The sequence below is a fragment of the Ochotona princeps genome, chromosome 4 (genome assembly GCF_030435755.1).
Source record: "Ochotona princeps isolate mOchPri1 chromosome 4, mOchPri1.hap1, whole genome shotgun sequence".
Classification (NCBI taxonomy): domain Eukaryota; kingdom Metazoa; phylum Chordata; class Mammalia; order Lagomorpha; family Ochotonidae; genus Ochotona; species Ochotona princeps.
In genome coordinates this window covers 27,239,519-27,266,093 of record NC_080835.1, presented here as the reverse complement: position 1 = coordinate 27,266,093, position 26,575 = coordinate 27,239,519, and the positions used below count along the sequence as shown (strand labels likewise).

The window sequence follows — 26,575 nt, the reverse complement described above, 5'->3', positions numbered from 1 at the left end:
CCTCCTCTCTGTATATCTGGCTTTGTAATAAAATGAATAAATCTTTAAAAAAAAATGAAGGCCTAGAGTGGTAGCTTAATGGCTAATTCCTTACCTTGCAATCACTACGATTCCATATGGGCACTAGTTCAGGTCCCGGCTGCTGCACTTCCCCTCCAGCTCCCTGCTTATGGCCTGGGAAAGCAGTAGAGGACAGCCCAAAGCTGTGGGACCCTGCACTGGCATGGGGGACCTGAGGAAGCTCCTGGCTCCTGGCTTCAGATCAGCTCAGCTTTGGCCATTGTGCCCACTTGAATGAACCAGTGGACAAAAGATCTGTCTGTCTCTCCTCCCCTCTGTAAATCTGACTTTCCAATAAAAATAAATAAATATTAAAAAACATTAAAAGAGCTCTGGTTATATTTAAAATAATGAAATCTCTTGTATTAGTCCAAACCATAACAAACTACACCATTAGAGAAATCTGAAGCTGCTGCTGGAGGTTGCACAGGCGGAGCGTAAAGCTGCCTGACTATGGGTTGACACTGAGAGCACTTATTCAATTTTTTGTTTCCTCTTTTGGTGCTAGTTGTTTAAGGAAACCTCTATTGAGCCACTAGCTGATCCCTAAACTAACAGAAGAGCAACTTCAGAGGCCAAACACAACAAAGACTTCACATGCAAATTTTTTTAAAGACAGAAAATAAATGATGATGATGAAAACAAGCAGCAACCCTGGGGAGGGGAAAGAATTAATTTCCAGAGTAACCAAATATCCAACATAGTTTTCAACAAAATACTACAAGGCATGCAAGGAAACACTAAAGGTTATCCATACGAAGAGGGAGAAAATGTTGATAGGAACCATCCCTAGAGAAGCCCAAACACTACTTATTTTACAGGCTTTAAATCAACTATTTAAAATATGCTAAGAAAGCTAAAAGAAACCACACAGAAAAATACTGTGGCTAAAATATAATGAGGGAATACTACAAACAAGTTTGTACACATAAATTTGACAACTTGCAGAAGCACACCAATTCCTTAAAAATTACAAGCTACCAAAACCTAGTCAAGATAAGAGAGAGTCTGACTTGCCCTGTAACTCTTACAGAAATATATTTTGTAATTTAAAATCTCCCCCCAAAGAAACCTCCAAGCCCAGGTCACTTCACTGGAGAAAGCTGGCAAACACTAAACAAAGTATTGACATAACATTACAGCCACTTCCAGGAAAGGAGCAACCAAGAGTGTAAGGTCTGTTTACCAAGACACCAATACTAAAGACAATACACCAAAAAACTGAGAAAAGTATCTCGTACAATTTTTGATGCAAAACATCCTTAATAACATATTAGCAAATAGAATACAACACTGTGTGTTTTTTTTTTACATTTTATAATTATTACTATCATTTTATGATACAGTTTGATAGGCTCCTGGTATTTCCCTTATCCCAGCTCCACTTTCCACCATACTCCCCACCTAGTTCCTTTATATCATTACTAACATATAGTTCTTCATACTCAGTCATATGTCCATCATTGTGGGCATGGACAATGGCAGAGAGTCCAGAATCCTATCATCAAGATATAGTAAACAGTGTCATTGTAAGTCCATCTTTGTCTGGAAGTAGAAATGCATACTACATTGTATCCTCACATCTGGATGTTAGTCTCCGTTTCACAGCCACTGTACACCCTCAAATGAAAAGTCAGTAACATTCATTGTGCTTTTGTCTCTTCTTTTGCTCTTGGACATTGTACTTCTAGTTAATAGATTCTTCTGCTTGGGGCAGGTTTCTAAGCTCTGTCACCCACAGGTCTACAGTTCGATCTTACTTATTGTAGTTGGTACACAACTCTTTGCTTGCAGCCAATTGTGCCACTCACTCCAGCAAGTTCCAGGTCTGGGTTCTTATGTTAGACTTCCACCATGGTCTCTGTAGCCCCAACTCTTGGCTCACCATTCTCCACCCCCTGTGATATCATGCTGAGGTTGGACTGTTGTCTCTGCAACCTTTATCCCAATTCCAGTTGGAGCAGGTCCCAGGATTAGAGAGACACCAGGTGTCCTATATAATTAGGTTGTTGGTGGCACTGATCTTGCTGGAACCTGTTGAACATTAGGTCTGGGTGCCACACAGACCTATTTTGATCCGTACGATGCCACATTCGGTAGGACCAGTGCAATCCACTGAACTCAGTGAGTTCTTGCAAGCTCAGCACATGCGCAGTTCACTGTTGTCCCCTGTAGTCCTAAAGCTATTGCCACAGTGTACAAAATGGCATCTGACATAGCGTTCTTGATTTGCTGGCCATCAGATCTGAGGGCTACCCAGACCTGTCTTGGGTGGAACCTGTAGAATGCCACGTTGATGCAGTTCACTGAGTCAGAAATGAGTTCACTCCCAGCTCAGCGCATGCTCTGTCCTTTCCCTTGCCTTTGCTGCTTTAAGCAAAATGGCGCCCAATTCAGCTCTAGGGGGCTGACTGGGCTGTGAAATCCACTCTGTTCTCGCACTGTCTGCCTGGGATCTGCTGCTCTGTCTCTGCTCCTTGTCAAATCAAACGGACCAGCAGGATGGACAGTTCTTTGTCTGGGTTTACCTCCTAAGCTCCCAGTGAAAGTCCCTTCCCACCTGGTTGCTGATAGAGTTCCGGCTGCTGGTGGAGTTCAGATTGCTGTTATCTGAATGCTGCTGGAGTATCAGTCACTGCAACACCACACCATTGTGTCCACTGCTTTCCTGTGTCTGTCAGTCTCCAGGTACCCCTCTGCTGTTCTGTCCTTTCCTGTGTCCTGAAATATGCCCTCTCTGCTTCATCCTGATTAAATGTTTCTCCGTCCGTTTAAATGTGTCCTTACCCTATTCCGCCATCTTGATTCTCAACATTGTGTTTTAAGGAAGCAAGGAAGGAAGAAACAAACACTATAACCTGTAGAATTAGTCCAGGTATTAAGAGTTGGTTTGACAAATGAAATTCAATTAGTACAATATATCACAATAAATTAAAGAAAATACCTTATCATCAATTTATACATACCAAAAACTGTTTAACAAAAATCCAACCCCTACTCTTCATTTTTTTTTAATCAGGAATAGCAGAATTACTTTTTGTAAAGATCATTTATGAAAACTCTACATATATCCTCATATTTAAAGGTGAAACACTAAACATTTTCACTCTAAGATCAGAAACTTGGCAGGAATTTCTACTGTCAATGCTCCTATTCAACATAGCTAAAAAGTTCTAGCCAGTTCATGAAGGCATAAATAAGCAAACTGGAAAGAAATAAAACTACCTGTATTTGTAGATGACATTGTTACATGCTTTTTGAAATACCCTAAGGAACCTATAAAAAAAAAGTCCCAGTACTAATAAATAATGCAACTATGTCAAAGGACATAGAATAGTTACCAAAAAAAAAAAAAAATTACACTTCTAAATATTAACAATGAACATGCAGAATTGAAACTATAATACATTTTATCACCCCTCTCCTTCCTTGTCCTGGGCAACAGCCCAGAGCCTGAGTCACATGGTACAGGCTTAAGCTCCCTTCTGGGAGCCCAGAACCAGAATCATGAGACCAAGATGACTGCCCAGTGAGGACAGGAGGGGGCCTGGGGTTATGCCACACTGCACAGGCTGGGATCTCTTCAAGGGGCCAAGGCCAAGGACACACAGGCCAAGATGGTTGTCCAGTCTGGCAGGGAGGGGGGCCTGGGATTGGAACTACACCATGTGGGATCAGGCACCCATGAAAGATAAGCCTGCCTACTCCAGCAAACTAGCAAAGATCTCAAACATCTCATCAAAAAGCAAAAAGCTAAATATAGCCTTTGCTCTCTTCATATCAATGTTGCATCACTTTAAAGCAGACACATTTTACCAATTTCCCCTAATTCTCTGTGAAAGCTACACTGGAGCATGGTATGTCAAATTAACACTAATCTTTTAAAATTAAAAAAAAAAAGACATGGCTCTAGGCAGTTTAGCCTACACTTCAGGCCAACTTCTACAAGTCCTTACATCTGTACACACTCTTTCTAGAGCAGTCATGGACAACCAAAAGGTCTCAGAATAAATATTCACTGGTCAGCGGAGGCAAGCCAGGGGCCTGACTCTGGGATCCTGGGCAGGCCACATCCATGGCATACCACTATGCTGGTCTGGAGCTGCTAGCCATGGGGCTGATGCTAGGATCCTAAGTAGCCTAGACCTGCAGAAAGCCAATGCAATGACCTGGGAGTGGGCAGGCAGGCAAGAGGTCTCATGGATTATAGGGAGAGGCACCTGCAGCATACCACTAAGTATGGTCATGGGCTTGAGCTAGGGTTCTGTGAGGGTGGAGGTCCACTGATGGTCTTTTCAGGCCAGGTACCTGCCAGGCCCTGAGCAGATGACATCCACTGTCACATACTGCACTGATCTGAGAAAAGCAGGGCAGGGACCTGATAGCTTCTAGGTATGTACAACCACATTAGGCCAGGGACCTGAGGAAGGGTCTCAGGGGGAACTGCCACTGATGGCCTTTCGCATCACTAAGAAGCCTGGACTTTCATGTCTCATCAATTCCATAAGCAACAGGATCTCTGATCTCAGGAACCAGAGACAGGGATGTGTGTCCTAGCATCACAACACACACTGCATGATTTGGCCTACTTCTGTGAACCAGCTGAGGCCTATGGATCACATGTCAAATGACAGAAAAAGGCCAGCAGCTTCAGAGAGTGGCGATGATATGGAGGACACAGCCACTGGCACTATCACTTGAAGAGGGATTCAACAGATGAAATAGGGAGAGACTGCCAAACCCAGTCATGAAAGGCGTACACCTCTAGGGCTTCTGTAGCAGGAAGTAGTTTCAGAAAATGAGGTGAGCATAGGGGTCAGAAATCACAGGTGGGAATGAAATAGGACAGGCAGATAGTAAGCTTAGATTCCCAAACTGGAAGCCATATCTCCTTGCCCTACGTAATAGTCTGCCTACTTAATCAAATGACCCCTTCCCCAGGTTGTACTTACACTCACCTGGGACTGCAGTGTGATAACATGTAACCATTCCCTTCCCCAGGCTCAGGAGAAGCCAGACAGGTACCCTGTCTCCCCATGGACTCATGATAAAAGTACAAACATCTGTCTCCCATGTTTCCCCTCCCTGCCCATTCTATGTCTGAATGTTTTTCTGTGATTTTCTCACCTTTTAAAAAAACTTCACAAAAAAACTACTATTCATAATCATACCAAAGAAAACAGAACATGTAAGTATACACTTTAAAACATACAAGGCCCAGTACAATGGCATAGTGGCTAAATTCTCATCTTGCACAGACCAGGATTCCATATGGGGGCCAGTTCATGTCTTGGCTGCTCCACCCATCCACCTCCCTGCTTGTGGCCTGGGAAAGCAGTAGAGGACGGCCCAAAACCTATCCCTGCATGGCTGACCCAGAAGAAGCTCCTGGCCCCAGGCTTCAGATCTGCTCAGCTCTGTCAGTTGCAGCCACATGGGGAGTGAACCAGCGGATAGAACATCTTTCTCTCTGCCTCTCCTCTCTGTAAATCAGCCTTGCCAATAAAAATAAATCGTTTTTTTAAAAAATACAAGATTTTGAAGTGATTATTTGGCACAGAAAATTAAGCCACCCCTTGTGACACCTGCTTCCAACATCAGAGTTCAAGTCCCAAAAATGCTCCAGGGTTCCAATACATCTTCCTGCTAATATAAACGAGAGGCAGCAAATGGTAACTCAGCCACGTGGGCTCCTGTCACCTATGGGGAGATTTTATTAAGTTCTTGATTCCTGGCTTCAGACTGGCTTAGGGTGGTTGTTGTGAATGCAGAAAAAAATCAAAAGTATGGTTGCCTACTGGGGTGGGAAGAAGGGCAGAATTAGCCTGGGAAGAGACATGATGGAGCTTTCTAGGTTGAAAGAAACGTTTTCTATCTTTCTGAGGGTCTGCATTATACAGATGCCTGAATCTGCAAAAATAACATTTAACATACACAAATTTGTACATGTAATTTATGCAAATTATAGTGTAAAGAAAGCTGAAAACAAATAGTTAATTCTGAAGAATTTAGGAGTAAGTGCAGTGATATCTGCCATTCACTTTGAACTCGCCAAATAACCAAAGTCAAAAAAAGGGATAGATATAAAAGTATAGTAAAATGTTAAAGGCATATGATTGTTCACTGTAAAATACTCTCAATTTTTCTGTGTTTTATGCCTTTCATAAAAAATGCTGGAGAGGACCCAATGCAATAGCCTAGTGGCTAAAGTCCACACCTTAAATGCGCCAACATCTCATATGGCCACCATTCCTAATCCCAGTCATCCCACTTCCCACCCAGCTCCTTGTTTGTGGCCTGGGAAAGCAGTCGAGGACAGCACAAGGAACCTGCACCTGTGTTGGAGACCCAGAAGAGGCTCCCCGGTTCCTGCCTCCTGGCTTGGGATCTGTTCAGCTTTGGCTACTGCAGCCACTTGGGGAATGAATCAACAGAGATCTTCCTCTCTGTCTCTCCTCCTCTGTGTATCTGACTTTTCAATAAAAAATTTTTTTAAATGCTGGAGAGAAATCGGAGTACACATTGACAGATAAAATATGTGCTTCTGTTACAAAATACTTTAGTATATTCTTTATTACACATTCAAATGCACATACATACTTTATGTTACTCAATGACAGACATTCATGAAAGTTGTTGAAACAGAATTCTGTTTTCATAAACAAGTAAAAACAAAACCCAACTTACAGTGGCTTTGGGAATTATCCCAGATGAAAACAGGCCTAAAGATAGATTTATTGGCCACTCAACAATAACACCAATAACTATCGTTCTTCCTGTCTTCGTTATTCTCTTGTTTTAAAGATTTATTTTTTTTTTATTGGAAAGACAGACTCATAGAGAAACGGAGACAGAAAGATCTTCTATCCACTAGTCTACTCTCAAGTGGCCGCAAAGGCTGGAGGTGAGCCGATCTGAAGCCAGGAGCCAGGAGCCTCTTCTGGGTCTCCCACATGGGTGCAGTGTCCCAAGGCTTTGGGCCATCCTCAACTGCTTTCGCAAGCCATAAGCAGGATGCTGGATGGGAAGTGAAGCAGCCAGGACACAAACTGGTGCCCATATGGGATCCTGGCACTTGCAGGAGGATTAACCAACTAAGCCAACATGTAGGGCCCCTAATCTGTCATTTTCAAAATTATTTCATTTAGACGTTCTACCTCCCATGGTTAGAGAATGGCTACTTTAACTGCAGTGGTTATGTAAGACAAAAGAATGTCTTGTATTTCAAAAAAAGTGTATTCCCTTAACTAAAAAGCAACACAAAAAAATTCTCCAAAATTTTCCAATAGACATTCTTAAAATCTCACTGGCCAAAATGGGATCACATGCCCACTGCAGAGATAGTCATTGACAGAGGAGCACACTGCACCTTCAGGGGTGACTAAGGGCAGTAAGGACTTCATCTGATTCACACTGACACAAGGTAAACCCTAATACAAAATTGGGGTTCTTCCAACAAAGAAAGGAGGAAATGCATACCAACACATAAGACTACGTGACAACTGAAGAGAGGAAACATGAGAATCTCTTGCAACCACACTGAAAGAGAAAATAAGCTTATACACATTTATTCTGAGAGGAAAGATATGGATAACAAGTATTCCCCACCCAAGACAATTAGATTGAAAATGTACAAAGTATTGATTTTCATTATCTAGTTTGGTTATGTATTTCTCTTTTTGTGGTTACTATGGTATTTGATATCTTAACCATGACCTAGATATTCTAAGTAACTTTCATTATTTATTAACTTAATCTTGGGTACAACTTATAAGGCGGGTACTCCATCACTAATTTACAAATGGGTAAACCTACATAACAAAAAGCATTAAAAAAAAAAAAGAAAGAAAACTCCTAAAATCAGTATCTGAACTTAAATGGGCTCTAGTCCATCACTAATTTACAAATGAGTAAACCTACATAACAAAAAGCATTAAAAAGCAAAGAAACAAAACTCCTAAAATCAATATCTGAACTTACATGGGCTCTAAAGTACATTATACTACCTTTAAAAGACTATGTATGGGGCCCGGCGGCGTGGCCTAGCGGCTAAAGTCCTCACCTTGAAAGCCCCGGGATCCCATATGGGCGCCAGTTCTAATCCCGGAAGCTCCACTTCCCATCCAGCTCCCTGCTTGTGGCCTGGGAAAGCAGTTGAGGACGGCCCAATGCATTGGGACCCTGCACCCGCGTGGGAGACCCGGAAGAGGTTCCAGGTTCCCGGCTTCGGATCGGCGCGCATCGGCCCGTTGCGGCTCACTTGGGGAGTGAAACATCGGATGGAAGATCTTCCTCTCTGTCTCTCCTCCTCTGTGTATATCTGGCTGTATTAAAATGAATAAATAAAAAAAAAAAAAACTAGAAACTTCTTAGGGCCAGCATTGCACAGCTTGAGCTGCCACCTGCAATACCAGCATCCCTTACTTAAAAAAAAAAAAAAAAAAAAAAAAGACTATGTATGCTAGAAGACTATAGGGAGTGTTATAACTCCTCACCTTTAACCTCAAAAACTCCTAAGACCATCCACACTCATTTTACCTTTATTAAATGTACAAGTACATTGTAATTTTGGCAGAACAATTCAAAGAAAAAACTAGATATAAAATTGAATGAAAAACAAGACTTTGGGAATTGTTATAAATATTTTAATATTAAAATTATCCTACATCAGGTATTGTAGTAAATTAATTTTACGAATGTAGAAAAAATTGAACATTAGGAAGGAAATTAAAATTATATATATATGTGCCTTGAGGTTATCCCATAATACTAGAGATATTTATTTTGACTAATTTTTTTAAGAAGACGAAGACACTATTTAGAAGAATTATTATTTCGTTAGACATGAGAATCTGAACTGGACAATGTTGTAGGAGGTGGATTACAGTTTGAAAAGAAAAGTAAAAGTCCCAGTAACAGTTTCCGATGCTTGGACATGTGCCTTCTGCTTGTACTACATCCCTAAATCTGTTCAGGGTCAAGAACTGAAGAGACATGACCAATATACAACCCATCTTGGAAAACTACAGCCTGAAGCAAGCACTTTAAAGAAAGCATGACACTTTTTAAAGGTAATAAAGGGGAAATAAACCATCAAATTACTCCTCTTTTATTGTTTTTGTAAAAACACTTAAATGCTTGTAGTCCTAAGGCATCAAATAAAAAACACTTTCAAGACTCTATCCTAGACATTCTATTAAAGTTAGAAATAGATTGTCATTGTTATTAAATTTAGTATATCTTCCCCATTTCTATTAACTTTAAAAAATTGGAGAAAAGAAGAAAAATTAAAATTCCAATAAAAAGTTAAATAATTTTAATAAACATAAAATTAAAACTCTCACATAGTAAATATATAATGCGATTTTTCAGCAATGTGGCCAACACCATTTTTATCAGTTTTCTGTGTAGCATAAAGATACATGTTCTACAAATTATAATAAGAAAATGGTATGAGTTCATTTATAACTAATTTTATAGGGCAGTAAAACGTTGCTTAATATTATTTACCATTTTATACTCTTCATCTCCCATTTTTCCTCACAATTTCCTGACAAATCATTGTTACTTCTGACTACTTAAAACTCCAATAACTTTGACTGTTTAATCAAAATTCCAACACACACTCCTGTCTGGCATTTACCAAACGTAATGTGTCTCTAAACCGCTGTAATACTTTATTCATAATTTGATGACAAATAATACATAGAATATGATGGTACAGTTACTCCGGATGGCATACTGCACATTAAATTCTCAATTACCTTAAAGCACAGATTTACAAATTACTTGGAAAAGGTTATCAAATCAATGCATGTCTTAAAAGTCTAAAACTTGATGTTCTTTTATCTCCACTTTATAGATAATTTGGATCAGAAAAAAAGTTTGAGGGGATGAAATTTTGGCTTTTCAGTTAAGCCTCCAGTTAGGACATAATGATGCCCACGTCCCACATCAGAGTGCTCGGTCGGGTTCAATACCGGATGTGGCTTCTGAACCCAGATTCCCGATAATGCACATCCTGCGAGGCTGCAGGTGAAGACACAGGTGGTTGGGTCCCTGCTGTTCTCATGAGACTCACACTGAGTTCCCAGGTCAAGGGCTAATGCAGAAATCCTGGGAGTGAGCCAATGCACAGGGGAGATCTCTGATTCTTTTCCTTCCAAATAATAAAAAAGAAATTGCAGATTTTAAACACTTTCTCAATCTTTCTAGTGTTCAAATTAAAGTGTACTTTAAGACTTAGTATTTATTTCCTGCATTATTTACTGCAACACAGGAAAGAAATAGAAGGACATTTCAAGGAAATGTGGGCACTTTTTTATACTGTAAAGTAGTATAAGATAATATCACAGAGCAATGAGAACCTCCACCTCTGTTTTTTCATGTATTTTTTTCTGAAAGGCAGAGAAAGGGAGAAACAGAGAAGAGAAGAGAAGAGAAGAGAAGAGAAGAGAAGAGAAGAGAAGAGAAGAGAAGAGAAGAGAAGAGAAGAGAAGAGAAGAGAAGAGAAAAGAGAAAAAATCTTTCACCTGCTCAAATGCCCACAACATGCAGGACTGGGACAAGTTGGCCCAAAAGTCAGGATCTTTACCTATTTGGGCAGCAGCAACTTAAGTATCTGGGCACCACGTGCCGCCTTTCAGAAGGATGGGCTGAGGCCTGAGCCCAGGTACAATAAGGAATGCAATAAAATCACTTTGCATGTTTCCACCTTGCAGTCATTTTTTCAGCTCCTTAACACCATGCAAAAAACTTCCTGTATCACATACCTCTTCCACGTTAATATACCTATCTCACCCTTTAAACAGCTTTATAATATCCCACATATTTTATTCAGTCATCTATTTTGCAGATGAAACCACTCCAATACATTGCCTTTTAAAATAACAGCTTGTCACAATTCTGTGTACTGACTGAGTTCAGCCGGGCAGTTCTGAATCATAGCTGTGCGTAAGGCCACACATTCACAAATATTTGGCATTTTGGCTGGGGCTAGAATGACCAAGACATTCTCCCACACCCCAGTATTTCTCCCGTGTAGCTTTTTACATTGAAATAATCTGAACCTTATGACATTGCAGCTGGCTTCTAAGAAGGTATGTTCTAAGGGAATAAGCCTCAGTATGCAAGTATTAACAAGTTAGTACAGCCTATGGTAGGGGTCTATAAGCTGTATCATGTTTGCAAATGTCTCAGTAGCCAAAGAAATCCCATAACCACTCTAAGGTTAATATGCGAGTGTGATATTGAAGGGCATGAAGCACGGTTCATTGAACACCACAAAAATGGGGCTGGGCTTTGGCACAGCAAACTAAGCTTACACCTACGGAGCTGACATTCCATTTGGGAACCAATTCATATTCTTGCTGCTCCACTTCTGATCCTGCTCTGTGATTATGGCCCTATACCTGTGTGGGAGATCCGAAAGAAGCTCCTGGCTTCTGGCTTCAGACTGGGCCAGATCCAGTCATCGCAGCCATCTGGGGAGTGAACCAGTCCATAGAAGATCTCTGTCTTTTCTTTGCTCTATGACTGCCTAATAAAAAATAAATCTTTGGAGAATCAAGATGGCGGAATAGGGTAAGGACACGTTTATACACACAGAAAAACATTTAATCAGGATGAAGCAGAGAGGGCATATTTCAGGAAATAGGAGAGCAGAGAACAACAGCAGAGGGGTACCTGGAGAATGACAGACACAGGAAAGCAGTGGACACAACTGTGTGGTGTTGCAGTGACTGATACTCCAGCACAGCCATCTGAACTCCACAGCAGCCGGAACTCTAACAGCAACCAGGTGGGAAGGGACTTTCATTGGGAGCTCGGGAGGTGAACCCAGACAAAGAACTGTCCATCCTGCTGGTCCGTTTGATTTGACCAGGAGCAGACAGAGCAGCGGACCTCAGATGGGCAGTGCGAGCACAAAGTGGGTTTCACAGCCCAGTCAGCCCCCTAGAGCTGAATTGGGCGCCATTTTGCTTAAAGCAGCAAAGGCAAGGGAAAGGACAGAGCATGCGCTGAGCTGGGAGTGAACTCATTTCTGACTCAGTGAACTGCAACAACGTGGCATTCTACGGGTTCCACTCAGGGCAGGTCTAGGTAGCCCTCGGATCTGCTGGCCAGCAAATCAAGAGCCTTAGTGGTTGTACGTCAAGCGCCATTTTGGGCACTGTGGCAATAGCTTTGGGACTGCAGGGGACAACAGTGAACTGTGCATGTGCTGATCTCGCGAGAACTTGCTGAGGTCCATGACTGCACTGGTCCCGCAGGAAAATAATACCGACTGTGGCATCGTACGGATCAAAATAGGTCCGTGTGGCACCCAGACCTAATGTTCAACAGGTTCCAAAAAGATCAGTGCCACCAACAACCTAATTATATAGGACACCTGGTGTCTCTCTAATCCTGAGACCTGCTCCAACTGCAAGTGGGAGAAAGGTTACAGAGATAACGGTGCAGCCTCAGCACGGTATCACAGGCGGTGGAAAGTGGTGAGCCAAGAGCTGAGGCTGTGGAGACCACGGTGGAAATCTGACATAAGAACCCAGATCTGGAACTCACTGGAGGTTGTGGCACAAGTAGCTGCAAGAAAAGTTGTGTACCAACCGCAATAAGTAAAATCGCATTGTAGACCTGTGGTTGCACAGCTTAGAAACCTACCCCAAGGAGAAGACTCTGCTAACCAGAAGTACAATGACCAAGAGCAAAAAAAGAGACAAAGGCATCATGAATATTACTGAAAACTCTCCTGCAAGGGAGCAAAACCCTATGCCAACCCAAGAGTTCACTGAGGAAGACATCGAGAAAATGGGGCACACAGAATCCATAAGACTCATTTTAAAGATTCTGATCAACAATAAGACGCGCATGCAAGAGTTCAAAGAATTTAAGGAAGCAATAAAGCAAATCAAATGCTGTCAAACATATGTAGAAAGAAGAACACTCATACACTGTTAGTGGAAATGCAAATTAAATTAGTACCACCAACATGGAAAATGCTAAGAAGGCTCTTAAAAAAATAGAAATAGACTGCATATAATCCAACTATCTTACTTCTGAGTATATCTCTCAAGGCAATGAAATGAGCAATTCAAAGACCTATGATCTCATGTTTATTGAAGCACTATTCAAAACAGACAAAATACAGAATCAACTCTGGTATCCATGAAAGAATGAATGGTTAAAGAAAATGTGACATATACTGTCCAGATGCCTGCACGAACGAGGCCACTCCATCTTGAACCGTGAACTTCCAAAACAAACCTTCCTGAAGACATTTAAGTTAAAACAACAAAGAGATAATTAATAGAAGGAGGAACGAAACAAAGTTGGATAATGGCTACCAAAACACATCTAGATGGCCCAGTGTATTTTATATACCATACAAAGAACTGGAAGAGAAATGATCAGCAAGCAGAAGAGCCAACTGTCTGATTTGATCAGCTAATATTGAATGCATATGTTAACTACAGCATGGTGCCCCACTCAACTGTGCAAGTACCCTTCTAAAAACCCTAAGTTAGGCTAGACTGCAAGTTAAAACATTTGAAGAGACAAAGGAAAACAAAACTAATGACACAAAATTCAGCAGAAAGTGATAAACAGGAGATACAAAAGAAACACACTTGCTGTTCCACTGTCCAGTATACCTGTCTGACAGGAGTTCAAAAAAAAAAAAAAAGATCAGAGAGGAAATAACCAAAAAAGCCAAATGAACTTTTCCCTAAGAATTAGGAATCAAAATGAGTCTCAAGACACACAAAGAAATCCACACCCAAGCAATACTAAAGATGCAGATCATCACTGAAAAAGAGTTCTTAAAAATGAAGGAAATTTACATTGATACAAACCTTCTTCAGAAAAAATCGGTAAATTTCAAGATAAAAAAGTTTTGAAAGTACTCTCAAAATAAAAAATGTCAATCTATAATTCAGCAACAGAAAGTATATTTTCTGGCAAAATAAAAGTTAAAAGAATTTACCACTAACAATAAATAATCTTTTAAAAAGCAGCTTACCCTTCTTATACGTAACTCTTCTACTGCTTCCAGTAAGCTTGTTTTGAAATCTAGTAGCTGAATAGCAAATAACGTCTCCGCAGAACTTTGAAGACTAAAGGCAGATGATGATGACTCATCATTGAGATCATTCTCCATGTTAACATTTCCTGTAATATAAAATATTTACTTGAAAAAGACATTTATCTAATATGTTTTCAAGTAAAAATACAGTTTCTGTAACAATTTAATAACTTACATACCATAATCTAAAAGGTTTGGTACTATTTAAACAACAGTTTTATAATGATCCCTGAGCTATCCTTGATAGCAAAACATCAGTGAGTGGTTTGATTCTGTTTCTCTATGGTTGAACCAATCCCCTTTTGGTATCTGAGTATCCTGGGGGATTAAATTTTCTACCCCTAAATACAAGTGTCCCAAAAGGTAGGCTACTATTGCTACAGATGTGAGATGACCTTTTCCAAGGTACTTCATACCAAGCCTAAGAAACACTGCTTCTTAAACTTTGTAATAGCAAAACTCTGCAATGATAATTTTATAACCATATCTAGGCAAGAAAAAGGCATCAATTACATAAATTACTCAACATAGTTTTTCAGTCTATATCTTTAGTCTAAGTTATTAAAAATATAATTGCCAGACCCAGCATGATGACCTAGTGACTAAAACCTTGCTTGCAAGCGCCAGGAGGATGCCATATGGGCACCAGTTCGTGTCCAAGCTGCTCCACTTGCCCATCCACCTCCCTGCTTATGGCCTAGCAAAGCAGTAGAGGATGGCTCAGGTTCTTGGGACCCTGCACCTAGTTGGGAGACCTGGAAGAAGCTTCTAACTCCTAGCTTCAGATTGGTTCAGTTCCAGCCATTGCGCCCACTTGGGCAGTGAACCAGAAGTCAGAAGACAAAGCCAGAAATAACAACTGCATCTCCACACGAGTGGCAGGAATGCAAGTACTTGAGTCATCACCTGCTGTCTTCCAACATAAGCATTAGCAGGAAAAGACAGCAGGAAGAGAGCTAGGAATCAGTCACAGGCACTCTGATATGGGATGTGGGTATCTCAAGCAGTGATTTCACCTGTTGGACCGTAACACCCACTCCCAGGATTTTTTAACTTTTTGTTTTCTGTTTGTCTTTTTCTCTATCTTTATAATCAATGCTAACTGTCATATCAAAATGTCTTATTATTGGAGCCAGCACAGTGAAATAGCACACTAATTTTCCACCTGCAGGATTAGTACACCATACAGGCACTGGTTCGTGTCCCCCTCTGCTCCACTTCTGATCCAGCTCTATGCTTATATCTGACAAAGCAACATAGGATAGCTTGACCTTGCTCCCCAATGAGAGACCCCCCAAAAAAAAAACTCCTCACTCCTGGCTTCTGATGGGATCAGCTCAGGCCACTGAGGCCATCTGGGGAGTGAACTACCCAATGCAAGATCTCTCCCTCTTTCTCACTGTAAATCTGCCTTTCAAATGCAAATAAGTAAATCATTTTTATTTTTCTGAAGAATTATTTATTTTTATTACAAAGTCAGATGTACAAAGAGCAAGAGAGACAGAGAGGAAGATCTTCCGTCCCATGATTCACTCCCCAAGCGGCCGCAACAGCTAGAACTGAGCCAATGCGAAGCCAGGAACCAGGAGCTTCTTCTGGGTCTCCCACGCAGGTACAGGGTCCCAAAGCTTTGGACCATCCTCGACTGCATTCCCAGGCCACAAGCAGGGAACCGGATGGGAAGCGGGGCTGTCGGGATTAGAACCGACAACCATATGGGATCCTGGGCGTGCAAGGTGAGGACCTTAACTACTATGCTATCGCACCAAGCCCACAAATCTTTTCTTAAAAATAGCTTATTATGGCCAAAATTAACTTTTTGTAAGCCTCATGGCAAAAACCTGTAACAGACTTCACAAAAATAAACAGCAAGATATCAAAGTATGCCATTACAGAAAATAATTTAACCACAAATACTGTAGGACATAAATCTGATCTCTTTGTAGTAATATCACACTAACATAAAAAAGTAAAGCCAGATAGGAGGTAGAGTGGGCAAAAGTAGACTATAGTAGAGGCTGGCATGCACAAGAAACCAGGCTGGGGGCAGGCCTGGTGGGGTTGGTGGAGGTTACTGGGATTGCCGCAACTAGGTTACAATGCCCATTGGAGTGTATAAGGACTGGGCTGTGAAGAGTGCTAGCTGGGCTGGGTTGCAGCACACGTTGGTTCATGCGAGATGTAGGGCTGAGGTGGAACCGACCAAGCTGCATCCACAAGTATGTGTGTGGCTGGTGCAAATGGCAAACCATACCTAACTCTGGACTGGCTGGCACACACAACAGCCAAGTCTAAGGTCACCAGAGCCATTTCCTGGGGACTCCCCAAATGGACTGCTGGACTCAGACTCTGGCCACAGGGAAAATCACAGCATGTATAGTCCAACCTTGAAGTGTATGTTCAGGACTGGGCCTCCTCAGTTGCTGATGTTTATGTGGTGGACAGCATGTACAAATGCAGACGGCAGGGGAGGGAGGGCTGCAGGGGGGAGGGGCAGAGAACCTAACAGCCAGCTCATCTAAGCAAGCAGGGAGTATCAACTACCTCGTCAGAGAATGGAAAGCAAAGCTTGGATAATCCTCCTGATCAAGCTTTGCAGCAGCATGCTCCTGGGTTTATAGATGCAAAGGTGGACTTTGCCAACCAGTAGACCTTGGAAAGATTTTTCTTAGTTCTGAAGTAATAAAACCTGACAATGTATGAGGCTATCAAAGCCACTCAAGGGCTTGGTGCAATAGCCTAGTGACAACCACCAGGATCCCATATGGACGCCAGTTCATGTCCCAACTATTCCACTTCCACCCAGCTCTCTACTTGTGGCCAGTGAAAACAGCAGAGAATGCCCAAACCCTTGGGATCCTGCACCCATGTGGGAGACCAGAAGCTCCTGGCTCCCAGCTTCGAATCAGCTCAGCTCCGGCCTTTGCATCTACTTGGGGAATGAACCAGCGGATGGAAAATCTTTGTCTCTCTCTCTCTAATCTGCCTTTCTAATAAAATTAAATACATTTTTAAAATAAATCACTAAGTTACACCCTTGGAACACGCTTTCCCACATCTCTAGGAGGTCCATCTCCCAAAGGTGCATCTCCCAACCCAGGGTGCTAATGTGGTTTAGCAGCAACAAGAAGCCACCCTCCTCCCCTGTGGACTCAGGAGAAAAAAATTAAAGCAAGACTGAAACATGTGCACTGCCCAACTTCCTTCGTGTCTGACCTTCCTACCCCAATATTAAAAATTTTTTTTAAAAAATAAATTTCCCTTAAACACAAAATACAGATTCTTCTTAATAGCACATAGAACATTTTCCAGGACAGAACAAGTCTTAACATATATGAAAGAACATATATCATATCAAATATCCTTCCTGGCTATAATGTAATATAACTACAAGTAACAAGAAAAACTTTTGAAATTACACAAACATAAATTAAACAATTTATTCCTGAACAATGATTAAAAAATAAAATTTAAAAAATTTTTGAACTGAACTACAATGGAAACACAGCTTACTAAAACCTATGAGATACAGCAAATGCAGTACTTAAAAAGTTTAGAGCAACCAATAACTACATTTTAAAAATAAATAACAGAAAGCTATCAGTAAACAACTTACTGCTGCCTTTAAGGAAAATAAAAAACAAATCAAATCCAAAACTGACAGAAATAGAACTCACAGCACATAATATCAAGACTAAAGGTTCATTAAAAGTCAATGAAATTAAGAGATTGTTCTTTGAAAAGATTGATAAGTTCTTAACTAGCCAAAAAAACAAGACACAGGATTCAAATATCTAGGTCAGAAATGAAAATGCTGACATTACAACTGACACCACAGAAATACAAAGATTATTAGAGCTTGCTGCAATCAAAATTGTATAGCAACAAATTCATAACTGAGAATGAATAAATTCTTGGACATATACACCTTACAAAGATTGAATCATGAGGAAACAGAATATCTAAACCAAAAATGAATAGCAAGAAATTAAATATCTCTCATCAAAGAAAAGTCCAGGATCAGATGGCTTAAATGTTGAATTCTACCTCGTATTTAAAAAATTAACTCTGATTTTTCTAAAATCACTACAAAAAAAAGCAGAAAAAAATTTTCTAAATTCATTCTATAAAGTCATACCAAAACTGGACAGTACATGACAACAAAGAAAGCAAGCTCCGGGCAATATCCTCAATGAACACTGACTCAAAAATCCTAAACAAAATACTAGTAAATTTGGGATTGGTATTGTGGTGCAGCAGGTTAAGCTGTGTGTGACCTACCCAAATGGACTCTAGTTTGAGTACCAGTTGCACCACTTGCAATCCAGTTCCCTGACAATGTGCCTGGAGAAGCAGCAAAAGACGACCTCTGTCCCTGCCTGAAAGATCCAGAAGAGGCTCTTAGCTTCTACCTGGTCTAGCCTTGGATGTTCCAGCCAGTGGGAGGAAGAGCTCTCTCTTTTTCTCTGCCTTTCAAATAAATACCTTTATAAAAACATAAATATTAGCAAACTGAATCCAAAAACACATTTAAAAGATCATTCTCCATGATCAAGTTGGATTCATAGCAGTGATTCAACATAATATATATCAATGAAAGTTACACCTACATGAAGCACTAAAATTATATCATCTCAACAAATGCAGAAAAGATATCTGATAAATTTCAATTCCATTTCATGATACAAACTCTGAACAAATTAGTATTAAAAAAAAAAAAACACAGACTTCAACATAACCAAGGTCACCTGTAACAAATACCATAATTGTGAAAATCAGTTTTTCTCTCCAAATTTGGACAAAACAAGGATTTTCACTTTAACCAGCTTTATTCCAAATATCGGAAATCTTATCTAGAGAAATTAGGCAATAAAAATGAATAAGGGGCCCCAAATTCACAAAGATGAAGTAAAAATCATCATCTTTGCTGATAACATGATACTATATACAGAAAATCCCAAGAACTCTAACCAAAAAGTTGCTAGAGATAGTAAACAGATTCAGCAATTGAAGGATACAAACTCACTGCCCAAAAATTAGCACAGTAGGACCAGCACTATGGCACAGTAGGCTAAGCTTCAGCTTTAGCACTGGCATCTCCTACATGTGCCAGTTTGAGTCCTGGCTGCTCCACTTCTGATCCAGCTCCCAGTGCAGGAGACTCAGAGGAAGCTCCTTGCTTCGGCTCAGCTCAGGTGCTGGGCACTGTGGTCATGTGGGTAGTGAACCAGTGGATGGAGGAGCTCTGTCTCTGTCTCTCTTCTCTGTAACTCAGTTTTTCAAGTAAAAAAATTGAAAAACAAAACTAGCATTGCTATACACCAATAGTAAATCATCTGAAAAAGAAATCAAGAAAGCAATCCCATTTCCAAGAGCTATGAAAAAATAAAACATAGAATACATTTAGTGAAAGAAATTTCTACAATGAAAACTAGAAAGATTGCAAAAAAATGGAAGACATCCATGTACATGTAAGAAAAATTAATAGTTAAATGTATATACTACCCAGAGCAATTTATGGATTCGATACAAGTTCTACCAAATATCAATTTCACATTCCACAAAACTAGTAAAACACATTACTAAAAAGATTCCTAACAGCAAAAGCAATCTTGATCAAAAAGAATAAACATTATACTACCTCACATTAAAATTACAAAGTTATAATAAACAAAACAGCATAATATTTGGCAAAAGAAAAATCACAAGCCTATGGAACTGTATCATGAAAAATAAAATTTTAAATAAATTAATTTTTTAAAGTTTCCTAGATGAGCATTTTGGTACAATGGGTTAAACTGTACTTGAAATGGGTACATTCCTTACTGGGTACATCTAAGATTGAGTTTTGCCTACAATTTCTGTATCAAGCTTCCTGCTAATGTGCATCTGCAATACAGCAGGTAATGGTCTCAAGTACTTGGGATTCTGTCACCCACATGGGAGACCACAATAGAGATCTTCTATGAGCCTGGTCCAGCCTGGGCGATTCAGGCATTTTGGGAGTGAACCAGATGATGGAAGATTTCTTCTCTCTCTCCTCTCTCTCCTCTCTCCCCCTCTCTCCACTTTCTCTTTCACTCTCCCTTCTTTTCTTCCCTTCCCATCCCCCTTTTAAATAAACACAAATAAAATAAATGTTAACAAAAACGAGAGAGAGATTCACAGACCAATGGAACACATTAGAGGCCCTAAAAGTAAACCCATGCATCTACAGCAAATTTACCACTGACAAAGATGCTAAAACACACAAAACGATTTTAGGGTTTAGCATGGTCATGCTCACGTTAAACCAATGCTTACAATGTAGACATGCCATATCAAGAGTGCTAGTCTGGCTCTCAGCTGATTCACTTGCAATTCAGTTTTCTGTGGAAAGGCCGCGGATGCTGGGGGCACCTGCCACACATACAGGACCCAGTGGAGTTTCTGGCTCCTGACTTCTGCCCAGCCCAGCCCTAAGTTTGGAGCCACTGGGGCAGTAAACCAGCAGATGGACATATCCAGATCACTCTCCCTCACTCTCTTCCTCCCTCCGTCACCTCCCTCTGTACTGCTCTATACTTCAAAGAATTTTTCTAGAAGAAAAAAAAAGTTTACTAAATTATGCCATGAAAACCAGATCTGACTTTCTAGCTCTCAATCTCTTTCACCAAGTATAAAAATTAAAGGCCTACCTGAAGACATGCAACTTTCAAACTATTACAAGAAAACACAGGCAAAATATTTTATGATATTTAAATGAGCTAGGATTTTCTGGATCAGACCTTGAAAGCACAAAAAATAAAGCAAAAACATAGAAATGCAATTTCCATCAAAGGACTTCTGTACAACATATGAAATAATAAACAGAACTAAGAGACATCTACAAGACAGGAGAAAATATCTGCAAGCTATACGCATGACAAGGGGTTAGTACCCAAAACATATGAAGAAATCAAATCCACAGCAAAACAAAACTATCTAACTTAAAAACCAGCAGATCTGAAAAATATTTCCCAAAGAAAACAGGTAAATGGCCAAGAACATGAATAACATTCAACATCACTAATCATCAAAGAAGCACAAATTAAAACCACAAACCTCACTCTAGTAAGATTATTATCAGAAAGGCAAAAGATAACACATGTTGGCAAGGATGTGGAGAGAATGGAACCCCCACATATTGTGAGTGGAAATGTAAATTAGTACCACTGTGGAAAACAGTATGAGATTCTTCAAGAAATAAAAACAGAACTAAACAGAGCTACTATATGTATAGTGTGTATACACACACACACACACTATATTACTGCTGGGTACATATTAGAAATAAAATCCATCTGCTGCAGAGACATTTATACTCTCACATTTTTTGCAGCACTTGTCATGAGAGCCAAGAACTGAAACAATGTAATTGTCCATCCAAAGATAAATGGATAAACAAACGTGACATACACACACACATAAACAATGAACTACTGCTCATTTTAAACTGATGACATTTTTGTCATCTACAGGAATGTAGACTGAATTAAAGATAAATAAGTTGTGGAGAACACAGGAGGACAAAGAGCACATGATCTTAACTGCTCCGCTTCTGATCTAGCTCCCTTGCACTGTGCCTGGGACGGCAGGAGATGATGGGCCAAGTGCTTGGGGCCCTGCACCTACACGGCAGATCCTGCAGCTCTAGGCTCCTGGCTTCAGAATGGCTCAGTCCTGGTCACTGCAGACTTTCTCTGTCTCTCCCTTTCTTTTTCTCTGTCATTCTGCCTTTCAAATAAACCTTTTTTTTTTTTTAATGTAACAGTGGTTACCAGATTTTGAAAAAAAAAAAAAATGTGTAACAGTGATTACCAGAGGCACAGGAGCAAAGTGGGGAGGGTAGGTATGCAGAAAGTTGATTGATAACTACTAGGTTATAGCTAGATAGGATTAAGTACTTAATGTAAAATTTTAATGTACTATATAGTCTCTACTTTCAAAAATAACTAGAATATAGAATTTAGGATGTTTTCAACATAAAGAAATATTCAATGCTTGAAAATAATATAACCGGGCCCGGCGGCGTGGCCTAGCGGCTAAAGTCCTCGCCTTGAAAGCCCCGGGATCCCATATGGGCGCCGGTTCTAATTCCTGGCAGCTCCACTTCCCATCCAGCTCCCTGCTTGTGGCCTGGGAAAGCAGTTGAGGACGGCCCAATGCATTGGGACCCTGCACCCGTGTGGGAGACCTGGAAGAGGTTCCAGGTTCCCAGCTTCGGATCAGTGCGCATCAGCCCGTTGCGGCTCACTTGGGGAGTGAATCATCGGACAGAAGATCTTCCTCTCTGTCTCTCCTCCTCTGTGTATATCTGGCTGTAATAAAATGAATAAATCTTAAAAAAAAAAAAGAAAAGAATATATTTAGCCTGATCGGCTATTACACAATGTATACCTAAAACAAAACTTGTATCTCCAGAATGTATACAATTTTATATCTACTGAAAAGTTTTAATTATAATAAAACAATTACAGAAAAACACAAAAATAACAAATTGAAATCACACAATCACATTCAGATACATATTTTGGTTAAGAAAACAAATAGTATTCTGTTTTCAAATATATAGAAATTTACCCAAAAAAATGGCATAAAGCAAATCTCAAAAAAAAAAATTCAAGGGACTTTAAACATGTAAATAATAGGCTAGAATTGTGATGCAGCAAATTAGGTCACCACCTGTGATAATGACATCCCATACTGAAGTGCCAGTTTAAGATCCAGGGACACTGCTCTGACCCAGCTTCCTGTTCATATGCCTAGGGAGGCAGCAGAAGATGCCCCAAGTGCTTGGTTCCCTGTCATCCATGTGGGACAGACACCTAGACACAACTGCTGGCCCCTGGCTTTGGCCTAGCCCACACCTGGCTATTAAGGACATTTAGCAAGCAAAGCAACAGACGGGAAGAGTTCTGTGTGTCTGTCTATATCTCCCTCTGCTGTCCAAATAGGTCCGAAAATAAATTTAAAAAACTTTAAAGAATCAAAGAAGTTACAGCAATAAAAAATTACGGGGGGGGGGGGGGGGGCAGCTGATGCAATGGCTCAATTGGCCAAGCCTACCCCATCAAGTACCGGGATCCCATATGGGTGCCTGTTCGTATCCTAGCTGCTCCACTTCTCATCCAGCCCCATGCTTGAGGCCTGGGAAAGCAGAAGAGAATGGACTATGTGCCCATGTGGGAAACCTGGAAGAAGCTTCTGGCTTCAGATCAGCTCAGTTCCAAGGCCAGATCACATGTCTATGAAACGTTTTTGATATCAGGGATCCTGACGGCCTAAGGCATACATGAAACTGGAAGCCCATTCTTGGACAGGCCAGCTCACATGGCCCACATCCAATCTCATCTCTTGCACCTATCAGCAGGTACTGTGGCTTTGCCCAATCTGCTTCCAGCTCCAGCTATCACATACACCAGCAGGTGCAGCAGCCTAGTCAGTGAGACCCTCCCAAAAACCTCCACCAGGCCAGTTCCCAGATTCAATTTCTGTGTGAGCCATTGGGTGCAAGACCCTGGCCCAGCACTCTGCTCAGCCTGGGCATCAAGATCCCTAAAAACCCTCACCAGGCTTGTCCTCAGACCCACCTCTCACTTGCACCTGTGGATGCTGCGGCCCAGCCCAGTCCACCCCCAAACCTGACTCTTGCACTCTCTTTCTCTTTCTTTCTCTCCCTCAGACAAAAAATGAAGACAGGAGAATTACTAGTGTTATTAGGTACTTTTATCCTTTGGTTTCTTATTTTAAAAATAAATATCCTTGGGGCTTGGCAGCGTGGCCTAGTGGCTAAGGTCCTCGCCTTGATCCCATATGGCCGCTGGTTCTAATCCCGGCAGCTCCACTTCCTCTCTATCTCTCCTCCTCTCAGTATATCTGACTTTGTAATAAAAATAAAATAAATCTAAAAAAAAATAAAATAAAATAAATGTCCTTATTTAAACCATTTTGAGTCAGACTTCACATTACCTGCTCTCAAAAGCATTCAACATATGGCTCACTTGTATATTTATTACAGCTATGCATATGTATATGGATATGCATAACTACCTTAGCTACTTGCATATAAGATGTCTCTTACATTCTACAGCCCCTAAGGCTGGCTCATACCTAATATTTTGGGGGTTTTGTTTATTTAGAAGTCTCGCAAGACTCCTAAAACGCTCAAATTGAAAACCTGTAGGCTCAGTTCAGTGTCATTTGACCTGTGCTCAGCTTCAGGTTCCTTGGTGAAATGTGATATGATTACTTCTCCTTCCAGAAGCACAATCTACTCCTTTGCTCCCTTGAACCTGGAATTACTTTAACATTAGTTTTAGTTAATAGGCTTTGAAGCTATTCCCTCTTGAAACACTATTCTGAATTTGCCAATGCCATTACCATACCATGAAAAAGCTCAGAAGAGGCCCAGCCATCACAAATGTCCCAGCTGAACCCAGTCCCGGATCAGCCTACACATTCAATATGGCTGCAAACATAAACCTTGACAAAACAAGCAAAAAAACAATACAACAAACACAAAATTGTGTTCTGTTAACAAATTTCGAACAAATACTTTTTTTTATGCCCAAACCTTATTCCTGTCTTGCAGAATATTTGGTGTTCCCATATGCTGAACAGACTTCCAAACTTCAGTCACACCACTCCTCTACTTTCTAATCAATACTATTTAATCATCTCCTATTCCCACTTGTCTCTAGGTTAAAATGTTTTTTATGAATATTAATGGTAATGAGGGATAAAACTCATTGTGATATTTATTTTTTTAAAGATTTATGTATTTTTATTGCAAAGTCAGATATATATATATAGAGAGAGAGGAGAAGATAGAGAGAAGATGATCTTATATCTAATGATTCACTCCCCAAGTGACTATGTTGGTTGGTGCTGCACCAATCTGAAGCCAGGAGCCAAGAACTTCCTCCAGGTCTCCCACGCAGGTGCATGGTCCCAAGGCTTTGGGCCATTCTCGACTGCTTTCCAAGGCCACAGGCAGGGAACTATTTGGGAAGCAGGGCCGCCGGGATTAGAACCGCAGCCCATATGAGATTCCACAATGTTCAATTCAAGGACATTAGCCACTAGGGAACCAGGCCGGGCCCAATCTATCATATTACACTGGAACTATTCAACAGTATTTCAAAAGCCTTCTCCCACTTGATGTATAAAATGTTGAACAACACTTTGAACACTGGTCCTCAAAAAAAGCACACTGATTACAGAGTTACTCTTTGAGAAGATATTAGTTAGGTTGACAACATGCAGACCACAACGCAGGGTCCTCAGAATATGAGCTCACAATCTTGGTGGAGAGACAGACATGGAAATCAACAGAGAGATAAGCATTAAAACAGAAGTATATACAAGTGAATATGGAAATATATATGACAGGCAATTAATTCTGTCCACAGGGCTTAAGAAGGATGTCACCAAAAAAAATTAACATCTGTGCCAGCCCTTAAACATTGTCCAACATGAGCAAATAAAAGGTTTACAAAGCTGAACATTTATATTCAATATATCAATTTATCAATGCAACTATCAAGGATACTACCAAATCAAGATATATAATTCACCCAAATTTGGGAGCAATTATTGCTATTTTATTCACTGTTATAGTCCTCACAGCTTAGCACAATGTCTGGCTCACAGCAGATACTGGATTAATCTCTCAGTTTAAAAACATGCCAAATTTATGCCCAATTTAAGTCCTACAGACTTGCTATTCCTTCTATCTGGAATATCCTACCCACACTATCGTTGTATAGAATTTTGTTCATGTTTATTCAATCTCAAGTCAAATATTATGTGTATAGTAAACACCACTCCTAGCGAGTTAGCACATTATTCTGCTAAATTTCTTTCTTTTTTTTTTTTAAGTCAAATATACAGAGAGAAGGTGAGACAGAGAGGAAGATCTTCCATTCATAGATTCACTCGCCAAGCAGACACAACGGCCGGAGCTGCACCAATCTGAAGCCAGAGACCCGGAGCTTCATCAAGGTCTCCCACACGGTGTAGGAACCCAAGACTTTGGGTCATCCTCAACTGCCTATTCAGGCCACAAACAGGGAGTTGGATGGGTAGCAGGGTTCCCAGGATTAGAATCAGCACCCATATCGGATCCTGGCGCATGCAAGGCAAGGACTTTAGCCACTAGGCTATTGTGCTGGGCCCCTGTTAAATTTTCTTCACAGAACTTACCACTATCCACATTCTATACAATTACAGATTGCATTTCCTCCTTTAAAAAAAAAACTTTGGGGGGAAAAATTAAGCTTTAGGTAGGAAGAGGGAGAGGAATGAGGGAGAGTGAAGAACCCCTATACCTACAAAACTATATTATGTTAAATGGGCAGAATCAAGATGGCGGAATAGGGTAAGGACACATTTAAATGGACGGAGAAACAT

At 40.6% G+C, this 26,575-nt stretch overlaps 1 protein-coding gene across 2 annotated transcripts in view; it reads right to left on the bottom strand.

Moving 5' to 3' along the window:
- Positions 1–26,575, bottom strand: part of CCDC73 (coiled-coil domain containing 73) — a 155,704-nt gene that overhangs the window by 105,468 nt on the left and 23,661 nt on the right. For both annotated transcript variants that reach the window (XM_058663213.1, XM_058663212.1), the window contains exon 2: positions 14,081–14,229. In XM_058663213.1, the coding sequence (XP_058519196.1) occupies positions 14,081–14,218 (138 nt within the window). In that variant the 5' untranslated portion in view covers positions 14,219–14,229. The remainder of the gene's footprint in view (positions 1–14,080; positions 14,230–26,575) is intronic.